Source organism: Mobula birostris, chromosome 2, assembly GCF_030028105.1.
Source record: "Mobula birostris isolate sMobBir1 chromosome 2, sMobBir1.hap1, whole genome shotgun sequence".
Classification (NCBI taxonomy): domain Eukaryota; kingdom Metazoa; phylum Chordata; class Chondrichthyes; order Myliobatiformes; family Myliobatidae; genus Mobula; species Mobula birostris.
The window spans coordinates 127,956,524-127,976,174 of record NC_092371.1 but is presented as its reverse complement, the minus strand read 5'-3'; the positions used below and the strand labels follow the sequence as shown (position 1 = coordinate 127,976,174).

Sequence of the window (19,651 nt, the reverse complement as noted above, 5' to 3'; positions counted from 1 at the left end):
GTTACGCTGTGGAGGGTTTGGGGGAAGTTGCCTTGAGTGGAGGATTTCAATCAACAAGAGAGTTTTCATAGGTTTAGCTTATTTTTCTACAGTTAAGACCTGAGAGAGCCATATAAAATTATAAGAAGCAAGGATAGGGCAGTCAGGACTCTCTTTCCATGGTAGGAGTATCAAAAGCATGAGGATATAGGTTTAAAATGAGAGGAATCAGCTTTAAGGTGGATTTGAGGAGAATGTTTTCTTCACAGAGTGGTTGAAATCCACAACTCTGCTGGGAAAGGTGGTGGGATCAGATAAAAAGGTGGATGTTTGTCTCATCTTCACCACAACCACCTCTAGGGCAGTGTCCATCAGGTGTGCAGCGCTAACTGTGCAGGAATCTTTCGACCTCTCTCTGCCACCAAGTGAAGTTCTGGTGTTTGTTTGTAAGTTCTGACATGAGGCATTCTGCAAATGGCTTTGGTAGTCTGTTTGGGAACTATTCCACAGGTTATACTGTCCCCTTCTCCTGCAGATCATGCAGAATGTTCTGTGCTACCCATCGTAAATTGGGGGGCCTCTTTGTCGAGCTCCTCCACACCATCTTGCTGGTGGCCAAACATTTTAATTCTGATTCCCATTCCCATTCCGATGTGTTGGTCCGTGGCCTTCTCTTGTGCCAATATGAGGCCAACCCCAGTGTGGAGGAGCAACACCTCATCCATTTAGATACCCTCTCCAACCTGATAGCATAAATATCAATTTCTCCTTCCTTTATTCCCCACTCTGACCTTTTACTTCTTCTCACCTGCCTATTACTTCCCTCTGGGTCCCCTCTTCCTTCTCTGGTCCACTCTCCTCTCCTATCAGATTCTTTATTGGTTCTTGATCCTCCAAAATATTCCACATGGAATTTAAACTGGAGGTGGCGGAGGGTGGCCTTAAGAAGGAAATTTTTGATGAAGAAAAGCTGCCTTAAATTTAATTGGGTTTGGTTCTGTGGCTGTGTTAGGTTCTTCTCCAGCCTTTCCCACCCTCCTGGCATCATCTATCACCTTGTAGCTAGCCCCTCACCTCCTGGCATCACCTATCACCTTGTAGCTAGCCCCCCACCTCCTGGCATCATCTATCACCTTCTAGCTAGCCCCCACCTCCTGGCATCACCTATCACCTTCCAGCTAGACCCCACCTCCTGGCATCACCTATCACCTTCTAGTTATCCTCCTTCCCAGCATCTGTAGAATCTAACGTCCAAGGATCACTAGTATAGATTTAGGATTTGATTGACGTACAATGGTGCAGGCGGAAGCGGAAGGGGCGGGACGGAATTGTTCACCTACCCTTGGAAGATGGCGGTGCAATCGGCAACGCGGTTTTTGTTGCCGGTTTACCGGACACTAACGACACTACCGTCTCTTTGGGCTTCCGGCCGGCGGTTTTTACCAGAAATTATTAGAAGCCATCGGTCGCCGCTGACTTCATGGCTTATACCAGCCCGAGGGCTGCGGGAAAGTGAGTGCAAAGGAGGGCCGGCAACACGCGCGCGTACTGGGTAACGCTAAAGGGGCAGGGTTCGCTTTGATTGACGGTGGGGGACGCGTGGGCTGGGAGCCGATTGGCTGAAGATTAAACTGCTGTGTGTTGATTGCCAGGCATTGAAGCCAATTGATTGGTGGATTGGCATGGATCGTCTGCTCCACGTTCAGTTTACAGTTACAGGAGTGCAAAGAGGGGCAGAACGGGGGGAACAATGCAAGCATACCAATGTACAGTAGAGTGCTGGAATCACAGCACTCAGCTGGAGAAATACTGTCATGTTTATATGCACAAAGCAAAGAAAAACTCAGCCTGCATCAGCATCACAAGCACATATCATTAGAGAAACAAGAAAACAAGAAAGAATGCAATTTAGGACTGAAAAAATAACCCATTAAGTCCATTGTGTAAAGTGCCCTTAGTGTTGCTTAATTTGTTTGTGGTTATATTACTTTATGTGTTTGTGTGTGTGTGTGTCTTAAATGTGCAGTGTTGAGCACCTTGGTCAGAGGAATGTTGTTTCATTTGGTTGTGTACCTGTACCATTGAATGACAATAAACTGAATTTGAACTTGAGTTAGGGTTGTGCTGCCATTTGAATGAAGAACTGAGAGGGAAGTAGCTACTCTTGAACCTGGTGGTGTGGGACTTCAGGCTTTTGTACCTCCTGCCCTGTACTGGCTGCAAGAAGATTGCATGGCCCAGATGGAGGAATCTTTACGGTAGATGTTGCCTTTTCGAGGCAGTGCTTCATTGATCCTTTCGATGGTGGGGAAGGATGTGTCCGTGATATATTGGGCTGAGTCCACTACTCTTTGCAACTTCTTATTTCCTGCGCATTTGAATTGTCATGCCATTAAGCCAGTGACATTTCTGCCGAAGTAGAAGAGTGATGTACCTCAAAATCAGAATCAAATTTATTGTCATACTCAATGAAGAATTTACTTGTATCAGCATCACGGACATACATTACCTGTCAAATTATGCTTCTCAATCTTCCTTTAACTTTTCAATCTGGCTTTGTCCCCTTTCCTTTCTAGTCCAAAACAACATTCCCTCTTAATTTTTTTTTCATTGCTCTGAGCAGAAAAATTTACATTGCCTGAAAATGTGCAGAGCTTTAAATATCTTTTTCGTAATGTGCATACTACGAATATTTAGAATGAAAATTGAATGCTTTTGTTTTTATTTATTAATTGAAGGGTATAATGACATTCAGTGCAGCAAAGAAAATCTTTCACATTTTGTGAACTTTTTCTCGCTTGGCTTTATTCTATCTGCATGGCAACAAAATGGCTATGTGCATGGGAGCATTTCAGTTTGACTGTGTCGCCACACAATGTAGAGGGAACAGTGCCCCAAAATGTTAACTGTTCGTTCCCCTTCATAGACCCTGCCTGATTTGCTGAGTCCCTGCAGCATATTGTTTGTGTTGTCGCAAATTTCCAGCAGATGCAGAATCTCTTATTTCTGTTCTTGAACCTGGTGGTGTGGGGTCTCAGGCTTCTGTTCCTCTTGCCTAATTGGTAGCTGTGAAAAGATGCCATGGGTCTGGTGGTGGATGGTAGATATTGCCTTTTTGAGGAGAAGCACCTCTGTGGATCTTACTATTGGGGGGTAATACCAAAGCAAAAGACTTGTAGATATCTTGAACAGGGCACAAAGGGAACCATACGGATTAATGCAATATTATCTTTCAGACTGTCAGTATATTTATTGCCATTAATTAACAATCTGCTAGAGGAACTCAATGGGTTGAGCTACATCTGTGTGTGGGAAATGTATCATCGATATTTTGGTTTGAAACCCTGAATCAGCTTTCAACTTGAAGAGTTGACAATTACTACCCCCCCCACCCCTACCAAAGCTTTAAAAGGGACCTAAAGGAAGATTTTTTTCTCACACAGAGGGTGGTGGGTATATGGACAAGTTGCCAGAAGAAGTGGTAGAAACAGGAGTACAATTACAGCATTCATCATACATTTGGACAACTATATGGATAGGAAGAGTCTGGAGGGATATGGGCCAAGTGCAAGCAAATGGGACTAATTCAGTTAGGCAATTTGGTCAGTATGGATGACTAGGTTGAATGCCCCATTTCTGTGCTGTGTAGATCTATAACTATAACTCAATGCACACAATATTTGTGCAGAAGTGGTAACATGATAATTGTCTTCACCTGTCATTTTCCAGCTATCCTACTTCCCCTCCCCCACCTTTTTATTCTGTCGTCTTCCCTCTTCCTTTTAATTCCTAAACAGCCCGAAGCGTCGACCATTTATTCATTTCCATAGATGTTGCCCGACCTTTTGATTTCCTCCAGCATTTTGTGTACATTGATTTGGATTTTCAGCATCATCTCATGTTTCTGATTGTCTGTTTATGTTCAGTAAGGTAGGCAAAGGAATAGAAACATCAAGTTGGGCCACTTCAGCCTTATTCTTTCATGTGAAGTAAGCACTTGTGGAGCTGGAAATAAAGTATCTGCAGTTCTCTCCATAGATGCTGCCTAACCTGCTGAGTTCCTCCAGCATCTCCACTGGGTTACCAGCAAATAGCTGCTTAACTATTAGCAATGGACATAATAATAGGAGTTGAATAGAAGTCTGCACAGGATGAATAAGGTTCATTGAAAGGACAAATGAACCATTGACAGTGCCCTTTCCCAGTTCAGTATCCCTTATACTGAGGTTTTAGTTACACTCAAAAATTTGGCTATGTTAGGCAGCCCACATTGCCTAACACCAGACTCCCAAAGGATGCCCTCTGTTCTCTCTATTCTGAAGAGATTATCATGTGAACAGAGGAAAAAAATGAAAACATGATATTATAACTAACTTGTAAAAATGCAGCATGCCCAATAATTTATGAATAATTCATTCACGACTGCACTGAATGGTGGAGGATGATTCAGGATTGTATTGAGAATCTCAATGCTGAGCATTGGGAGTACACAACAGCTTTGTGTAAGCACTGGAAGGAGTAAATCACCTCACAATTTATCCAGGCCTTTTTCCTCCTCCTGCCACTTGTGTGGCAGAGTCTCCAGTTCCCATATTGGTTCTAAGCTACCTTAGAACCAACAGGACAAAATGGAAGTAAGTCTCCTTGATCCTGAAAGATTACCTAAGAAGAAGAAATCGGAATTGTGAAAACTGACAACATGACTGCGGACTGGCCTATTCTTCACAATATTTTTAGGGCAGTTTGTAGAGCTATGTATAATTTCATTAACTTCTAGCTTAACAAGTTCTTGTAGAGTACACTAGATACCCCATTGTCTTTTAATAAAGAGTTGCTTATATTTATAAAGCCCTGACATTTCCAGAACATGGGAATAAGCACCATTTCCATATTACTAGAGAGAGGGGTGATGATAGACAACAATATCAGTAGAAGAACCTCCAGGTTTTTGTCCTGATTATTGATGCAAATGTGGAATTTTTTCAAGAATATCTGCAACATGTGAAAAAATACCCATCAATTTAATGAATTATATTTGGAGAAGTTATTTGTGCTGAATAAGTATTGATGGAATCAGACCCTTTAGCTCAAGTCCATGCTGATCAAGCACGTGTCTACACCAGTCCTGCACTAATCTTATTGTTTATTCTACCCATATTCCCTTATATTCTTGTGAGAATCCTCATACAGTACTGTGCAAAAGTCTTAGGCATCCTATATTTTTTATATGGTTTCAGATGGTATGGCCTCAACAGAGCTCTGATCTCAACACCTTCAAGGCTGTCTGGGATTAACTAGAGGTACAGAAGCAAGTGAGACAGACAAAGTCTGCAAACGAACTCTGGCAAGTTCTTCAAGATGCTTGAATAACCTACCAGCTGATTTCTTAAAAATGGCAAAACAGTGTACCTAAGAGAACTGATGCACACCAAACATTGATTTGATTTAGTTTTTTTTTCTGTTTACTCTCTTTATAGTATTTTTTTGATATTTAGAAACTTCTCATTTCATTATTTTTGAAAGCGTCTTTGCTTTACAGATTTTTTTCTACGTGTGCCTAAGACTCTTGAACAGTACTGTGCACATGAAGGCAATTTGTAGTGACCAATTAACCTAGCAACCAACAGTTGTTGGGATGTGGGAGGAAAGTGAGTGCCTCACCCAGTCACAGGGAGAACGTGCAATCGCTACAAACAGCAGTGGAGATCTGGATTGAATGTGGGTTGTTGTACTAAATCAGGAGTTCCCAACCTGGAGTCCATGGCGTAAAAAGGGGTGAGAACCCCTGGGAATTTCTTAAAGGCATTTCTTAAGCCTGATGGATAGTAGTGTGATTTCAGCCATCTGGCTAGTGCAGTGAAGATTTTTTTTTTGAGTTCACTTGATTTTTGTTGGCATTACTTGGTTCATAAAAATCTCGGGTAACTTCTGTACCACAAACGTGGTTTACAACCTCTGCCTTTTATTTGTTTTACAGTTGTCCGTGTGCAGGAGGGACAGACCATCACAGTGAGTATAGCTGACTAAGGAACTCTCTTTAAAAAATCTGCTGCAGTTGAGCCATAAACCACCATTTGCCAGAGAAAATAGCCTTTCCCTTTATTAGCTGAAGCATATTAGTACAAGTATTTATTCTACAACTATATAAAGCATGAGACCACAGCTAGAGTACTATGATTGTATATTTCTGTGTGTGATTTGGGTCACCACATTTTAGCAAAGATATTTTTGTGAAGGAAGTAAAAGATACTGTGAAAGATCACAAAGTTGTTGCTTGGAGTAATTAGATAGAGTTTAGTTTGGTTTTTGAATTGATGAGACTAAGGTGAAATGTAATTCAGCTGCATAAAATGAAGAGGGCTTAGAGAGAGTAGATAGCTTTCCTGAGCAGTGCTCACAGTGGTTTTCCTAATCTGATCTGTTCCCTGGTAACTGTTTTATTAGTGTCACATGTATTAAGGAACAGTGGAAAAAACTTTGTATGGCATCTATACAGATCATTCCAAAACATCAGTACATTGAAGGCAGAATGTAGTGTTACAGTTTTAACTAGCTTGTAGTGGTTGAAAAGTAGCTGGGTATGCACTGACATGTTAAAAACCAACAAAATAATGGACCAAAACTGGGAATTAGGTTAGGCTAAGAGCTGATTTATGGCTAAAGTAGGGACATGTTCGGCACAGCTTTGTGGGCCGAAGGGCCTGTATTGTGCTGTAAGTTTTCTATGTTTCTATGTTTTGTTACGTACCCCGTAACTGGGTTGCCAAACCAGCAGAAATGGACCACTAGTTGGAGTCTGGTTAACAGAAACTAATGAAGTTTTATTATAGAAATAAGCAACACAGTACTCTAATCGTAAGGATGTAAATGCAACAGGTTAGCAATGATAAAACACACATGTACACAGAACTAGGGTAATAGGAATCAACCAAGCTCTATCGCAGCCTGGGGGTAAAATGGTCAGTCTCAAGTGACGCAAAGAGTTCAGTTCAGCTTAGTACAGTTCGCAGTAATTGCTGTTGTGCTGTTGGAGAGAGAGAGAGTGAGATGTGCAAATCTGATTCAGCAGACCTTTGATGTTCTTCGCAGTTGGCTTTTGGGCGGACCCTTTTTTATGTCTTCTGTGGTCACCGACTGACCCCTCTGCTCCGGATATGACCGTTCTTCCGCGGTGAACCCGGCACCCAGGCAAGGGCGGACACACACACCAGGTTCCTGCCGATCGTACCCTTTCACCCTGTGCATCTATGGTCGGGTCCCACGACCAGACCTCGAAACTCCCACCAACTTGTGGGGGCACACCGCTCTTCCAGGGTCTCGTTATCTCGTAATCTCGTGGTGTGTGTCGTGCCTTAGCGAACCTGTTCTTTTTATCCCCCTGCTGGGGTATCGCCTGTCCATCAAACTTCAAACAGTTCAGGTTCAAAGCAACCGGTCTGTCAATATTCTGAAGTGTGTTTCTTTCTTGTTAATCTCTCTCTTCTCTCTTATTAGCATTTTGAATGTTTCTCCATTGTCTCTCTTATCTCTCTCATCAGCATCAATCTTCTGATAACTTGGTTTGTCGTCACACCCCTATCCTTCAAAGGACTTTTACTGGGGTAAAAATTATGGGCATGAATACATTATTAGATACACACTAATATACAGGGCCATCAGCTATTCGGCTAATACAGAGAACTTTAAGTTGTCAACACCTTACCGACAGTCAGCAATCACATTTTCCGTTCCTTTTATATGTGTTATTTTAATATCCTCTAAGACCAGGCTCCAACTTAGCAACCTTTTGTTTTTATCCTTCATAGTGACCAAAAACACTAATGGGTTGTGATCAGTGTAAATTATTAGTGGTTTCTGTCCTGGACAAATATAACAAAGGTCGTCCCACATAAACTTCGCATTCTTTGGCAAGAGCTTAGTAAGAGGGAGGGTAATATTCGCAAAGTTTTTTCAAAACTTCCGATAGTACCCCACCATCCCCAAGAACCTTCTGAGGGCTGTCTTGTCCGTCGGGGTGGGGACTTCAGAGATAGCCCGCACCTAGCCTGCATCGGTGCCAGCTGCCCCTGTCTTACCACAAATCCCAGATAAGTGATCTTTCTGTGGCCGAATTCACTTTTTGCGAGGTTCACTGTCAGGCTGGCTTCAAACAGCTTTTTAAACAGCTCCTCTACTGCCACAATGTGCCCCTCCCACGTGTCACTCCAGACCACTAAATCGTCAATATTTGCTTCTGCGTTTCTTAGCCCTTTTGTCCCTGAATTAATCATCCTGTAGGGGTGTTGCTTACTAGGCTGACCTGATGTGACAACAACACCATGTCCCGGCTCTTTGCATCGCCTCAGGACATTCGGACATACGTGTGCGTGCCGGTTAATTAGCTTTATCAGCGGCTCGCTCTGTTCAGGGGTTAAGTGAGAGAACTCATCAGCAAAGTTGGCCAAAACAGTAGAGTTCTCCCATCTGGTCGGCACCATACTTATCTTTTCAAAATGGGTTTTCCCCTTATCAGGTGGCACCCTAGCCTCATTAATTTTCGTGATAACACCGACTAGGTCTGCTCTCTTATCGTGGCAAGCTGTTAGCATATCACTATGCTGTGTCGGCTCACGTCTACAATAGTCAATACCATCCTTCCTCCTGTGCGGCCAGTAAAACTCTTTCATGATTCTATCGACTGCCTTCCTCACCCCAAAATGTCCACCGAGGGGTATCTTGTGGGCTAGGTTAAGAATCTCGTCCCTATAAATTTTCGGCACTACCACCTGGTGTACCAGCCCCCCATTCCTCATCTGCGGGCATGGTGCGTGGTCTCCATTTCCTCATTAGTACTCCCTCCTTCACATAATAGCCCACTGGCTCCCTGTTTAATTCTGCTTCAGAGAGAGCTGTCTCCGCCAAAACCATCAGCTCCTCGTCTTGCTCCTGTGTCTGTATAAATTCCTTCCTTGCTAATGATAAGTCTACCTCAACTTCCGTTTCACTACGCCCCTTCCCACTTTCTAACCCCTCCTGGTACAAGGCTGGTAAAAATGTCTCAGCTAAATTTACATTCGCTTCGGCAGCCTTTCTGGACATGTGCCGAGTCACTGCGCAAACGGGATAAACCTGTGAGTCCATGGGCGGGGCCTCAGTGCTGGCAGGCTGGCTTGTCAGTTTTACTGCTGAGAACACATTTCCGCCGGCGAGGTCATTACCGAGTAAGACTTCCACATCTTCCATCGGTAGTTCGGGCCTCACCGCGATCATGACCGGTCCGGAGACCAAGTCGCTTTTTAGGTGTATCTGGTGCAAAGGTACTGCTTCAGTCCCTTTCCCAATGCCTTTTATCACCCTGACCTCCCCAGTCTGGGTCTCTGAACTAAAGTCTGACACACTCTTTAAGATCAATGACTGACAAGCTCCATTGTCTCTCCAGATCTGTACTGGAACCGGGTTTAACCCCTCCTTCACTGACACCAATCCGGCTGAGATAAACTTCTCGCGCCCTTCCTGAACTTTATCAGACCTCTTCTCCCCTAACGGTTTGTTTGCCAGCTCAATACAGCCAGTCGGAACCGTCGTTTTTCCTTTCCCCGTGTCCTTCTTTGGGGCAAGGCACCTGGACGCGAAGTGACCGGCTTTCCCACAATTATAGCATACGACCCCAGGAGACTTCCTATCAAACTGCTCCCTGTCTTCCTTATCCTTCTCACTAGTGCCTGGCTTCCTTTCTGGCTTTTCTGGTGGACTCTCTCCGCCCTCTTGACTACCCTTCTGGTAGCTTTTACTCGGGGTAAACTTCGCTTTGTGCGTTAATGCGTATTCATCCGCTAACTTAGCGGTTGCGGCTAAGGTTTCTGCCTCTCTCTCATCTAGATAGGGCCTCATACCTTCAGAGACACAACCTTTAAACTGCTCAATCAGTATTAGCTGTAGCAGTCTGTCATAATCCCCATTGACCCCTTTCGAGGCACACCAATGCTCACAATACATCTGCATCTCACGGGCAAACTCTAAATACGTGCGGCCCCACTGCTTCCTCACATTCCGGAACCTCTGCCGGTATGCCTCCGGGACCAACTCATAAATCCTGAGTATCGCCTCTTTCAACACATCATACCTCTGGGCATCTTCTGCGGACAATGCCGAGTAAGCTTGCTGGGCTTTTCCTTTAAGTATGCTCTGAAGTAAAACAGCCCACTTACCCTCGGCCAGTCCTGACTTGCAGCGACTTTTTCAAAATGGAGAAAGTACCGATCAACATCAGCCTCCTCAAATGGGGGAACCAGCCTAACCTCCTGGGTCGCCCTGAACCCTCCACCTTGGTTTGACATGGGCCCCTGCGCTAGCGTCATCCTTAACTTCTCCAGCTCAAATTCCCTTTCCTTCTGCTTCTCTCTCGCTTTTCGTTCTAATTGCCTGTCCCTCTCTTCTCGTTCCAGCTGCTTTAACCGGAACTCATGCTCGAGTCTCAATTTTTCCATCTGCAGCTGTACTGCTTCTCCACCAGGTTTGCCCATAGATACCACCTCCAGCTCCCCTTGGGGAAACACACCTTTAGATACAATATGCTCTATGATAGCCCTGTGCATCTCTGCTCTCCTCATTGTCGACTTCCCCTGAAAAAGATTCAACCGTTTGGCCATAGTTGCCAATTCTGATTTCCTGGCATCCTCTAATGCCTCCAAGGTTGGCGCCTTTAAAAATTCCTCAATCTCCATTTCTGCTGTTTGCCCTTTCTTTCTTTCGGGAATTTTAACCGAATCAATTTACCCAGTCCCAAATTTGGCATTCAAAATCCTGGACGAGCCCCCACTTATGTTACGTACCCCGTAACTGGGTTGCCAAACCAGCAGAAATGGATCACTACTTGGAGTCTGGTTAACAGAAACTAATAAAGTTTTATTAAAGAAATAAGCAACACAGTACTCTAATTGTAAGGATGTAAATGCAACAGGTTAGCAATGATAAAGCACACATGTACGCAGAACTAGGGTAATAGGAATCAACCAAGCTGTATTGCTGTCTAGGGGTAAAATGATCATTCTCAAGTGACGCAGAGTTCAGTTCAGCTTAGTACAGTTCGCAGTAATCGCTGTTGTGCCGTTGGAGAGAGAGGCAGAAATATGCAAATCTGATTCAGCAGACCTTTGATGTTCTTAGCAGTTGGCTTTCGGGCGGACCCTTTTTTATGTCTTCTGTGGTCACCGACTGTGACCCCTCCGCTCTAGATACGACCGTTCTTCCCGGTGAACCCGGCACCCAGGCAAGGGCGGACACACACAGCAGGTTCCCGCCGATCGTACCCTTTCACCCTGTGCGTCTATAGTTGGTTCCCGCGACCAGACCTCCAAACTCCCAGCAACTTGTGGGGGCACACTGCTCTTCCAGGGCCTCGTTATCTCGTGATCTCGTGGTGTGTGTCGTGCCTTAGTGAACCTGTTCTTTTTATCCCCCTGCTGGGGTATTGCCTGTCCATCAAACTTCAAACAGTTCAGGTTCAAAGCAACCGGTCTGTCAATATTCTGAAGTGTGTTTCTTTCTTATTAATCTCTCTCTTCTCTCTTATTAGCATTTTGAATGTTTCTCCATTGTCTCTCTTATCTCTCTCATCAGCATCAATCTTCTGATAACTTGTTTTGTCGTCACAGTTTCTAAAGTGGACATGATAGACTGGATTGCTAGCTTAAATGCTGTAAATTTCTGAGATTTTAAAAGAGCTTTCAGGGACGCTTCATCTCATGTTCTTGATATTTATTGCTTATTTATTATTATTATTTCTTTCTTCCTGTATTTGCACAGTTCGTTGTCTTTTGCACACCTGTGGAATGCCCAAGTTGGTGTGGACTTTCGTTGATTCTGTTTATGGTTATTGTTCCATTCTGGATTTATTGAGTATGCCCACAAGAAATAAACCTCGGTGTTATATATGACGTATATGTACTTTGATAAATTTACTTTGAACCTTGAGCATAGCTGTCTTAACACCATGTCCTTTGGGAATTTGCATGTTGTGTATTTTTTTAAATTGAGAAACTAGGTGAAATGTGGTTTTATAGATTGAAAGGATTTGGAGGAACAATTAAGTGAAAGTTCAAGAACTGTTTTCCTCGTGGGTAAAATTGATATACAGATTACAATACCAACAGTTGTATAGTGGTACCAATAATGAGATTACTGAACTTCCTGGCACCAGCCAGGTCTCATCACATATGAAGTGTTACTGTTTATTTTTTTAACTTGTGTCCTAATGCCTTAGTATTAACTTATTTGCAGTAATATTACTGCATGTGTTGTGTGTGAGTTATATGTGCTGTTATGCGTATCTTGGTCTGGAGGAATGTTGTTTCACTTGGTGATACACATGTGTATGGTTGAATGACAATAAACCTGAACTTGTAATTTGAAAGGGAAAAAAGCAAGTAAGCATTGTGGGTGTGAGGTTTTGGAGGAATTGAGTGGGAAGCAGTATCAACATTAGTGTGTCCAGTCAAAATCAAGAGGAAGTAGAAAGAATGGCAGTGTGAAAAAAGCTCACAAACTTTTCATAATGAATGTTGGCTAACAAATGATAAGGATTTGCTCTTGGAGACAGAAGAGACTTCCGATGCTGGAAATCTGGAGCGACACAGGAAGGAGCTGGAGGAACTCCATGACCAGCCAGGGTCTGTGGAAGGAAATGGACAGTTGAATTCATCCAGCTCCTTCCTGTGTCACTTTAGATTTCCAGCATCGGAAGACTCTTGTGTCTCCAAGAACAAATCTGAGTTGAGACTCTTCATCAGGAATTTTCAGGCATTCCAGCTATGAGTCAGAAGGAGACTTTATAAGCTGTACATATCAATTTATGTATTATTTATTTGGAGATACAGTGTGGAACAGACCTTTTTGACCCAATGAGCTATACTGTGCAGCAGTCCACTTATTTTAATCCTAGTCTAATCATAGGACAATTTACAATGACCATTTGATCGACTAACTGGTATGTCTTTGGACTGTGAGAGAAACCCAATTCCCTGATGGTTTCTTTCTCCTCAGTCTCTTGTGTCTTGTAAAGCAAAGCAAAAATGGCTAAAAGTTCAAGGTCAATTTATTACCAAAGTCGCTCTATACTGCCTTGAGGTTAATTTCCTTGCAGGCATTTACACTAGAAATGTAATAGATTCACTGAAAAAAATCTACGTACAAAGAATGACAAACAACCAATGTGCAAAAGAAGATAAACTATGCAAATAAATATACAGAGAACATGAGTTGTAGAGTTGAAAGTGAATCTATAGATTGTGGAATCTTCAGAGTTGAGTTGACCATGTTTTAAATGCTGGTTCATAACTGTTCCTGATCCTGGTGTTGTGGGACCTAAAGTTCCAGTACCTCTTTCCTGATGGCAGTAGCAAGAGAAGAGCATGGCATGGATGGTGGGGTCCTTGATAATGGATGCTGCTTTCATGTGGTGGCGTTCCTTATAGGTGTGCTCAGTGGTGGGAATGGCTTTGCCTGTGGTGGACAGTGCTGTGTTCACCACTTTCTGAGGCTTTTTTGTTCATGGGCATTGGTGTTTCCATACTGGCCACGATGCAACCAGTCAAGATGCTCTCCAATGTACATCTATAAAAGCTGCTCAAAATTTTAGGTGACATGTTGAATCCGTGCAAACCTCTAAGACAGTAGAGGTGTTGTTAGTGGCAATTACTTGCTGGTCCCAGGACAGATCCTCTGATATGATAATGCTAAGAAATTTAAAGTTACCGACCCTCTCCACCTCCTATTTCCTAATGAGGACTGGCTCATGGCATCCAATTTCATCTTCCTGTTGTCCAGAAGGAACTACAGTCCTGGGATTTTAATCAATCAAGGTGAGGGGAAGCAGTCAAACCAATTGCCTGTGTTTTGTGGACTCTGAACTGATTCTTGCTCTGAGATAATTGAATGTGAACACAAGGAGCTTCAGGTAATGGCTTGCTAAACCTGAGTCCATTCTCAGATGAGTAACTTTATTATGTAAAGTGCCAGACCTACCAAAGAAGCAATCTGTAATCTCATTAGACTCTGTCTGGACCAGTCAAAATTGAAAGGAACAAATACACAAGGCTGGGGGTGGGGAGGGGGGTGGCAGAACTATGAAATAATGTTGGTTGTAGCTCCGAACTAGAATCAGTAAGAAGGTGATTAATTTAGGTAGGGTGATTTTGAGCCAGTTGGATGGAGATTCAGGAGCTCCAAGAACATCGTGCTGGTAACTGTGTAGGTGATTGTGGATGTGATATGCCCTGAAATGGAACTACAAGGAACATGTGGCCAGCAGCAAAAACTCCTTTTTAATAGGTAATATCTTTTCTATTCTTTGTTCATGGAAGGTTGGGAAAACTTAGGCTATGTCCACACTACGCCGGATAATTTTGAAAACGAAGCTTTTTCTCTTTGTTTTGACCCTCCGTCCACACTGAACCGGCGTTTTTAGCCCCCGAAAACGGAGATTTTCAGAAACAGTCGCCAGAGTGAATAAATCTGAAAACGCCTAATATCCGTTGCAGTGTGTACGGAGTAACCGGAGCTTTTTAAAACCGCTGTCATGACGTGCCAGAACAGATGGCGGCAGCGCGACATTTCATTGTTTCCTTATTATTATTCTTATCCTTATTATTATTACTACTTTATTGCTTAGAGTGTACAATCATCACAACGATATTTGATTCTGCGCTTCGCAGAGCCTAACAATTTCAGAACAGACGGCAACGAGACTGAAGCCAGAAGAGTTAGAAATGTACTCATCAAATACTTCGACCCATAGCTTACTGAATAAATAAGTATACTCACTTTGCCCTGTTTTCTGTCCTTGCTTGTATGAAGGTAAGGACAGAAAATACCCTCCACCACCTCCAGTTTAAATTCCATGCGGAATATTTTGGAGGATCAAGAACCAAGAACCAAGAACCAAGAACCAGGGTGATTTACCTATTTATGCAAGTACTTCTCTGACAATAGATGTGTAACAGCCTAATGTAACATAGTATGGAAATACAAGATAACACTGACACAGTCATGTTTTATACATTTAACAAGGTGCTTTATTAATGCAACAGAGTTAGTTAGTTTTTCAATGTTGGTCGTCAGCTGGGTCATACTGTCCATGAATTCCCTGTCAGTTGTCTCCATACGCTCCAGCATTTGTTTCTTTTTAGTTTTAAGTCCTCCTGCGCGAGAGCCAAGAGCAATTCCTTTTAAGTTTTAATACTCTGTAACTGGACAAATGCGCACCAAAAATACCGTTTCCGCTTCGCTTGTTTTCTGTGTGTCCTGCGCATGCCCAGTAGGAGGAGATTGGCTCAAATATTCGTCTAACCTGGACAGAGATATTTTGAAAAATGCTTAGTGTGGACGCCTGTCGTTTTTACTCGAAACCGATGTTTTCAAAATTATCCGGTATAGTGTGGACGTAGCCTGAGTAGGTGTGCACACAGCTATTGATTGTGTAAGTTCACGTATTCTTCTGTTGAGACAATAAAGGTGCTTATCTGTGATTACAGATCTGTCTGTGCCTCTATGATCATTATTACATCCTTGTAACATTTTTATAGTTAATTAGTGTTACGTACCCCATAACTGGGTTGCCAAACCAGCAGAAATGGAACGCTCGTTGGTGTCTGTGATTACTCGGAACTAATAAAGTTTTATTAAAGACATAAGTAATACAGTACACTAATCGTAAGGATATAAATGTAACAGGTTAGCAATGATAATACACACATATACACAGAAATAGGGTAATAGGAATCAGCCACACTCTATCGCAGTCTAGGGGTAAAATGATCAGTCTTAAGTGAAGCAGAGTTCAGTTCAGTTTAGTGCAGTTCGAAGTGGTCGCTGTTGTGGTACCGTTGGAGAGAGAGACTGGGAGATGCAATTGGTTTCAGGCAGACCTTTTGATGTCTTTGCAGTTGGTTTCGGGCAGACCTTTTGATGTCTTCTAATCTCGCTGTGGTCACCGACTGTGACCCCTCCGTTCCGGATACGATCGTTCTTCCACGGTGAACCCGGCACCCAGGCAATGGCGGACACACACCCCAGGTTCCCACTGATCATACCTTTACACCCTGTGAGCCTCTGATCGGTTCCCGCGAACTGGTCCTCCAATCTCCCACCACTTGTGGGGGCACACTGCTCTTTCCAGGGTCTCGTGGCGTGTCTCGTGCCTTAGCAAACCTGCTCCTTTTATCCCCCTGCTGGGGTATCACCTGTCCATCAAACTTCAAACAGTTCAGGTTCAAAGCAACCGGTCTGTCAATATCTGAATTGTGTTTCTTTCCTGTTAGCCCCTCTCTTCTCTCTTATTAGCATTTTGAATGTTTCTCCATTGTCTTTCGTTATCTCTGATTAGCATCATCCATCCGGTAGCTCTGCTTGGCATCACACATGACATTAGTTAATAATCAGTTTTTATGATTTTGTTTGTTGACATTGAGTGAGAGGCTGTGGAGGCACCATTCAAATTTTTACCAAAATGGTGGTCAAGATGCTGTGTGCATACAACGTTCCCTTGGTTGACATTTTCTAGATAGATCATGACACCATATATTTCACTTCTTTTATGTATTTTATGCTTGTTTTTCATCTTGGATGTTATTCTGGAATTGTTGGAGTCTTTGATTTGCTCTTTGGAGATTGTTTGGGTGCTCCAGTGCTCTGCAGTCTCCAAGAGGCAGAGGCAGTGTATGCGAACTGGCAGGCTGCAGGGCAGCTGCAAGATGTGAGCCAATGTTTGTCTCCATTTCACAGATTAAAGCTTCCATTGTTTGCCAATTAAAGTGATGAGGGAGATTGAGACAAATGCATAAATTTGGAAGTCATTTGGGTGCTTCAGCTCTTTGTAGTCTCGGAGAGGATTCCGGGAGACATTGGCAGCATGGACGAACCTCATGGTGGGCAGGCTATGGGACAGGGTATGAGCCAATGCTTGTCCATCACCAATTAAAGCTTACATTGTGTGCGGATTGAAATGACAAGAGAGATTGAAGCATTGAGGCGAGTGTGGAAGGTGAGCGTCGGTTGCCTGCCTTTTGATCGCTGAGCATTGCTTTGCTGCACGATTGGAGAGGGGGAGGCTGCTGCTGTGCCTGGAGAATGTTGCCCAGGTTTTCTGCATTTTGGATTTGGACTTAGACTATGGACTTTTTTTGGTCTTGTAGTTTTTTTGTATTCTGTGTTTCTCGTTCAATCTTTCTTGTTTTTTTGTGCAGGGAGCGGCTTTGTGAGTCGATATGCCTGTTCCGTTTTGTTTCTTTTATACGGGAAGAGGGATTTGGGAGTTGATGTGCCTGTTCTGTTTTTGTGCGGGGAAGGGGGATTTGGGGGATGATGATTGTGCAGCTTTTCTTTTCTTTTTTTGTTTCATGGCTACCTAGAGAGTTGTATACTTCAATAGTAAATGAATTTTTGATTCACCCAGCAACAATATTGTTTTCAGCAAACTTGAGTATGGTAATGGAGCTATACTTAGCCACACAATCATAAGTATAAAGCAAATAGAGGAGGGGGCTAAGCACACAGTTTTGTAGTGCACCTGTGCTGATGGAGATTGTGGAGATGTTATTGCCAGTCCGAACTGCAAATGAGGAAATCAAGGATCAAGTTGCACAAAGGAGTATAGAGATCTTGGAGCTTATTGATGAGTTTTGTGGGGATTATAATAGTAAAGGCAGAGCTGTATTCAATTAAAACAATCCTGATGTATGTATCCTCATTGTCCCAATGCTTTAGCGCTGAGCAAAGAAGCAGTGAAATGGCATCTGCTGTGGACCTGTTTTGATAGTAGGCTGATCCAAGCCATTCCTCGGGTAGGAATTGATATGCTTCATGACGAACCTCTCAAACCACTTCATCACAGTGGATGTAAGTGCTATTGGACGATAGTCATTGAGGCAGGTTACCCCATTCTTCTTGGACACCGGTATGATTGAAGCTTGCTTGAAGCATATGAGTTCCTAAGTCTGCTGAAGCACTTCAGCTAGCTGATTGGCACAGTCTTCAGTGCTCGGCTAAGTAGACTGTCTGGGCCAGACGTTTTTTGTGGACTCACCCATCTGAGTGATGCTCTCACGCCGGCCTCAGAAACTGAAATCACGGGGTTGTTGTGGGCTGCATGACTTTATGAAGATGTCTCCATGTTCTGTCGATCAAAGTGGACATAAAAGGCATTGAGATCAACTGGGAGCAAAACCTTGTCATTTATGTTGTTGGTTTTGCTTTGTAGAAGGTGATGGCATTCAAGCTCTGCCACAGCTGTCGACATTGTTTCTAGTCATTTCCATCCTCTTCTTTGATGCTTCTGCCATAACTCAATGCCTATCAACATATCTTAAGATTTTGTCTTCTCAGTATCAGTTAAAGATTCACCAGACGGCATTTTGTTTTTGTGGTGCCATGGCCAACTGCAGTTATCATGGAACAAAGTCTGCTTCCCTGATTTAAGGAAGATGTGTGGCAGATGATATATTCCGGTGGAATGCATTTCTGCTGCTGGTCATGTTTCTTGTGAATTCCTGGATTTGACTTTTAGTCCCGACTGGAGGTGGTGGGTGTCTTGTTCTCAGAGCAAAGACATGACACTGTCTCTGGAAGGGTTCCTGTCAATAACAATATGGACAGATGTGCCTGCATCTTGATGAGAACAGTGATTGCTCCTGATCCAACTGGGCTGAAATTGTATTAAGTTTCGTCATACATGTACTCTTCATTTCCAAAAAAGTGAACTATTTAATTGGCTTTTTATTGATCTGGCCATCAGATGTGTGTGGTCTCTATCTCATCATCTCCAGTCTAATTCCTTCAGTAATTTATATTGTAGTCTTATCTCTGTAATGACAATATTGCCACTAATCTTCAAACTTGCAGCACTTGTTCAGACAGTGTGAGCCAGGGAAATTGGCAGTGGTTCTGAAGATTCCAAGGCAGAAAATGCATTCTAAAGTCATTTTGAGAACTTTGATTTTAGTAATAATCTACCTTTGGCTCATAACAATGAGGGTCTATCAGTTCCTTTGCATTAGGGTGAATTCTGTTTTTCTTGAATTATTCTGGAGAACCCAGGAGTATTCTTGACCAATAAATACATCATAATCACGTTCTATAATGGTCACATTCATCCATTCTGCTTTCAGATTGAAGGAAAAATAGTTAAAGATGCGACAGAAGCTTCTGAACCTCCAAATCCTTCAGGACAGTGTCCAATCTGCAGGTGGAATCTGAAACATAAATATGACTATACAGTAAGTATATTATCTAAGTTATATTTCTGTATAATGTCAGTTTGTGTAGTAGTAATTTTTAATGAATGACTTTCAATAATACAGCCACATAGAGGGTGGATAGAAGGCGCCCACAAGTGATTTTGCAGATGCTGGAAATCCAGAATAACATACACAAAATGCTGGAGGAAGTAAGCAGGTCAGGCAGTATATTTGGAAAGGAATAAACAGTCAATGTTTTGGGTCAAGACCCTTCATCGAGACTCGAAAGGAAGGGGGAAGAAGTTATACGAGCTGGAAGGTGATAGGTGAAACCAGGTGAGTGGGAAGGTAGGTAGGTGAGGGAGGGGGATGAAGTGAGAAGCTGGGAGGTGGTATGTGGAAAAGTTAAAAGGCTGATAGGAGAGGAGAGTGGACCATGGGAGAAAAGTAAGGAGGAGGGGATC

At 43.0% G+C, this 19,651-nt stretch overlaps 1 protein-coding gene across 1 annotated transcript in view; it reads left to right on the top strand.

Annotated features, from left to right (window-relative positions):
• Positions 1-1,300: 1,300 nt before the first annotated feature.
• Positions 1,301-19,651, top strand: part of mrps18a (mitochondrial ribosomal protein S18A) — a 146,847-nt gene continuing 128,496 nt past the window's right edge. Inside the window, exons 1-3 of the mRNA XM_072247774.1 lie at positions 1,301-1,491; positions 5,957-5,988; positions 19,119-19,226. Of these exons, the coding sequence (XP_072103875.1) occupies positions 1,329-1,491; positions 5,957-5,988; positions 19,119-19,226 (303 nt within the window). The 5' untranslated portion in view covers positions 1,301-1,328. The remainder of the gene's footprint in view (positions 1,492-5,956; positions 5,989-19,118; positions 19,227-19,651) is intronic.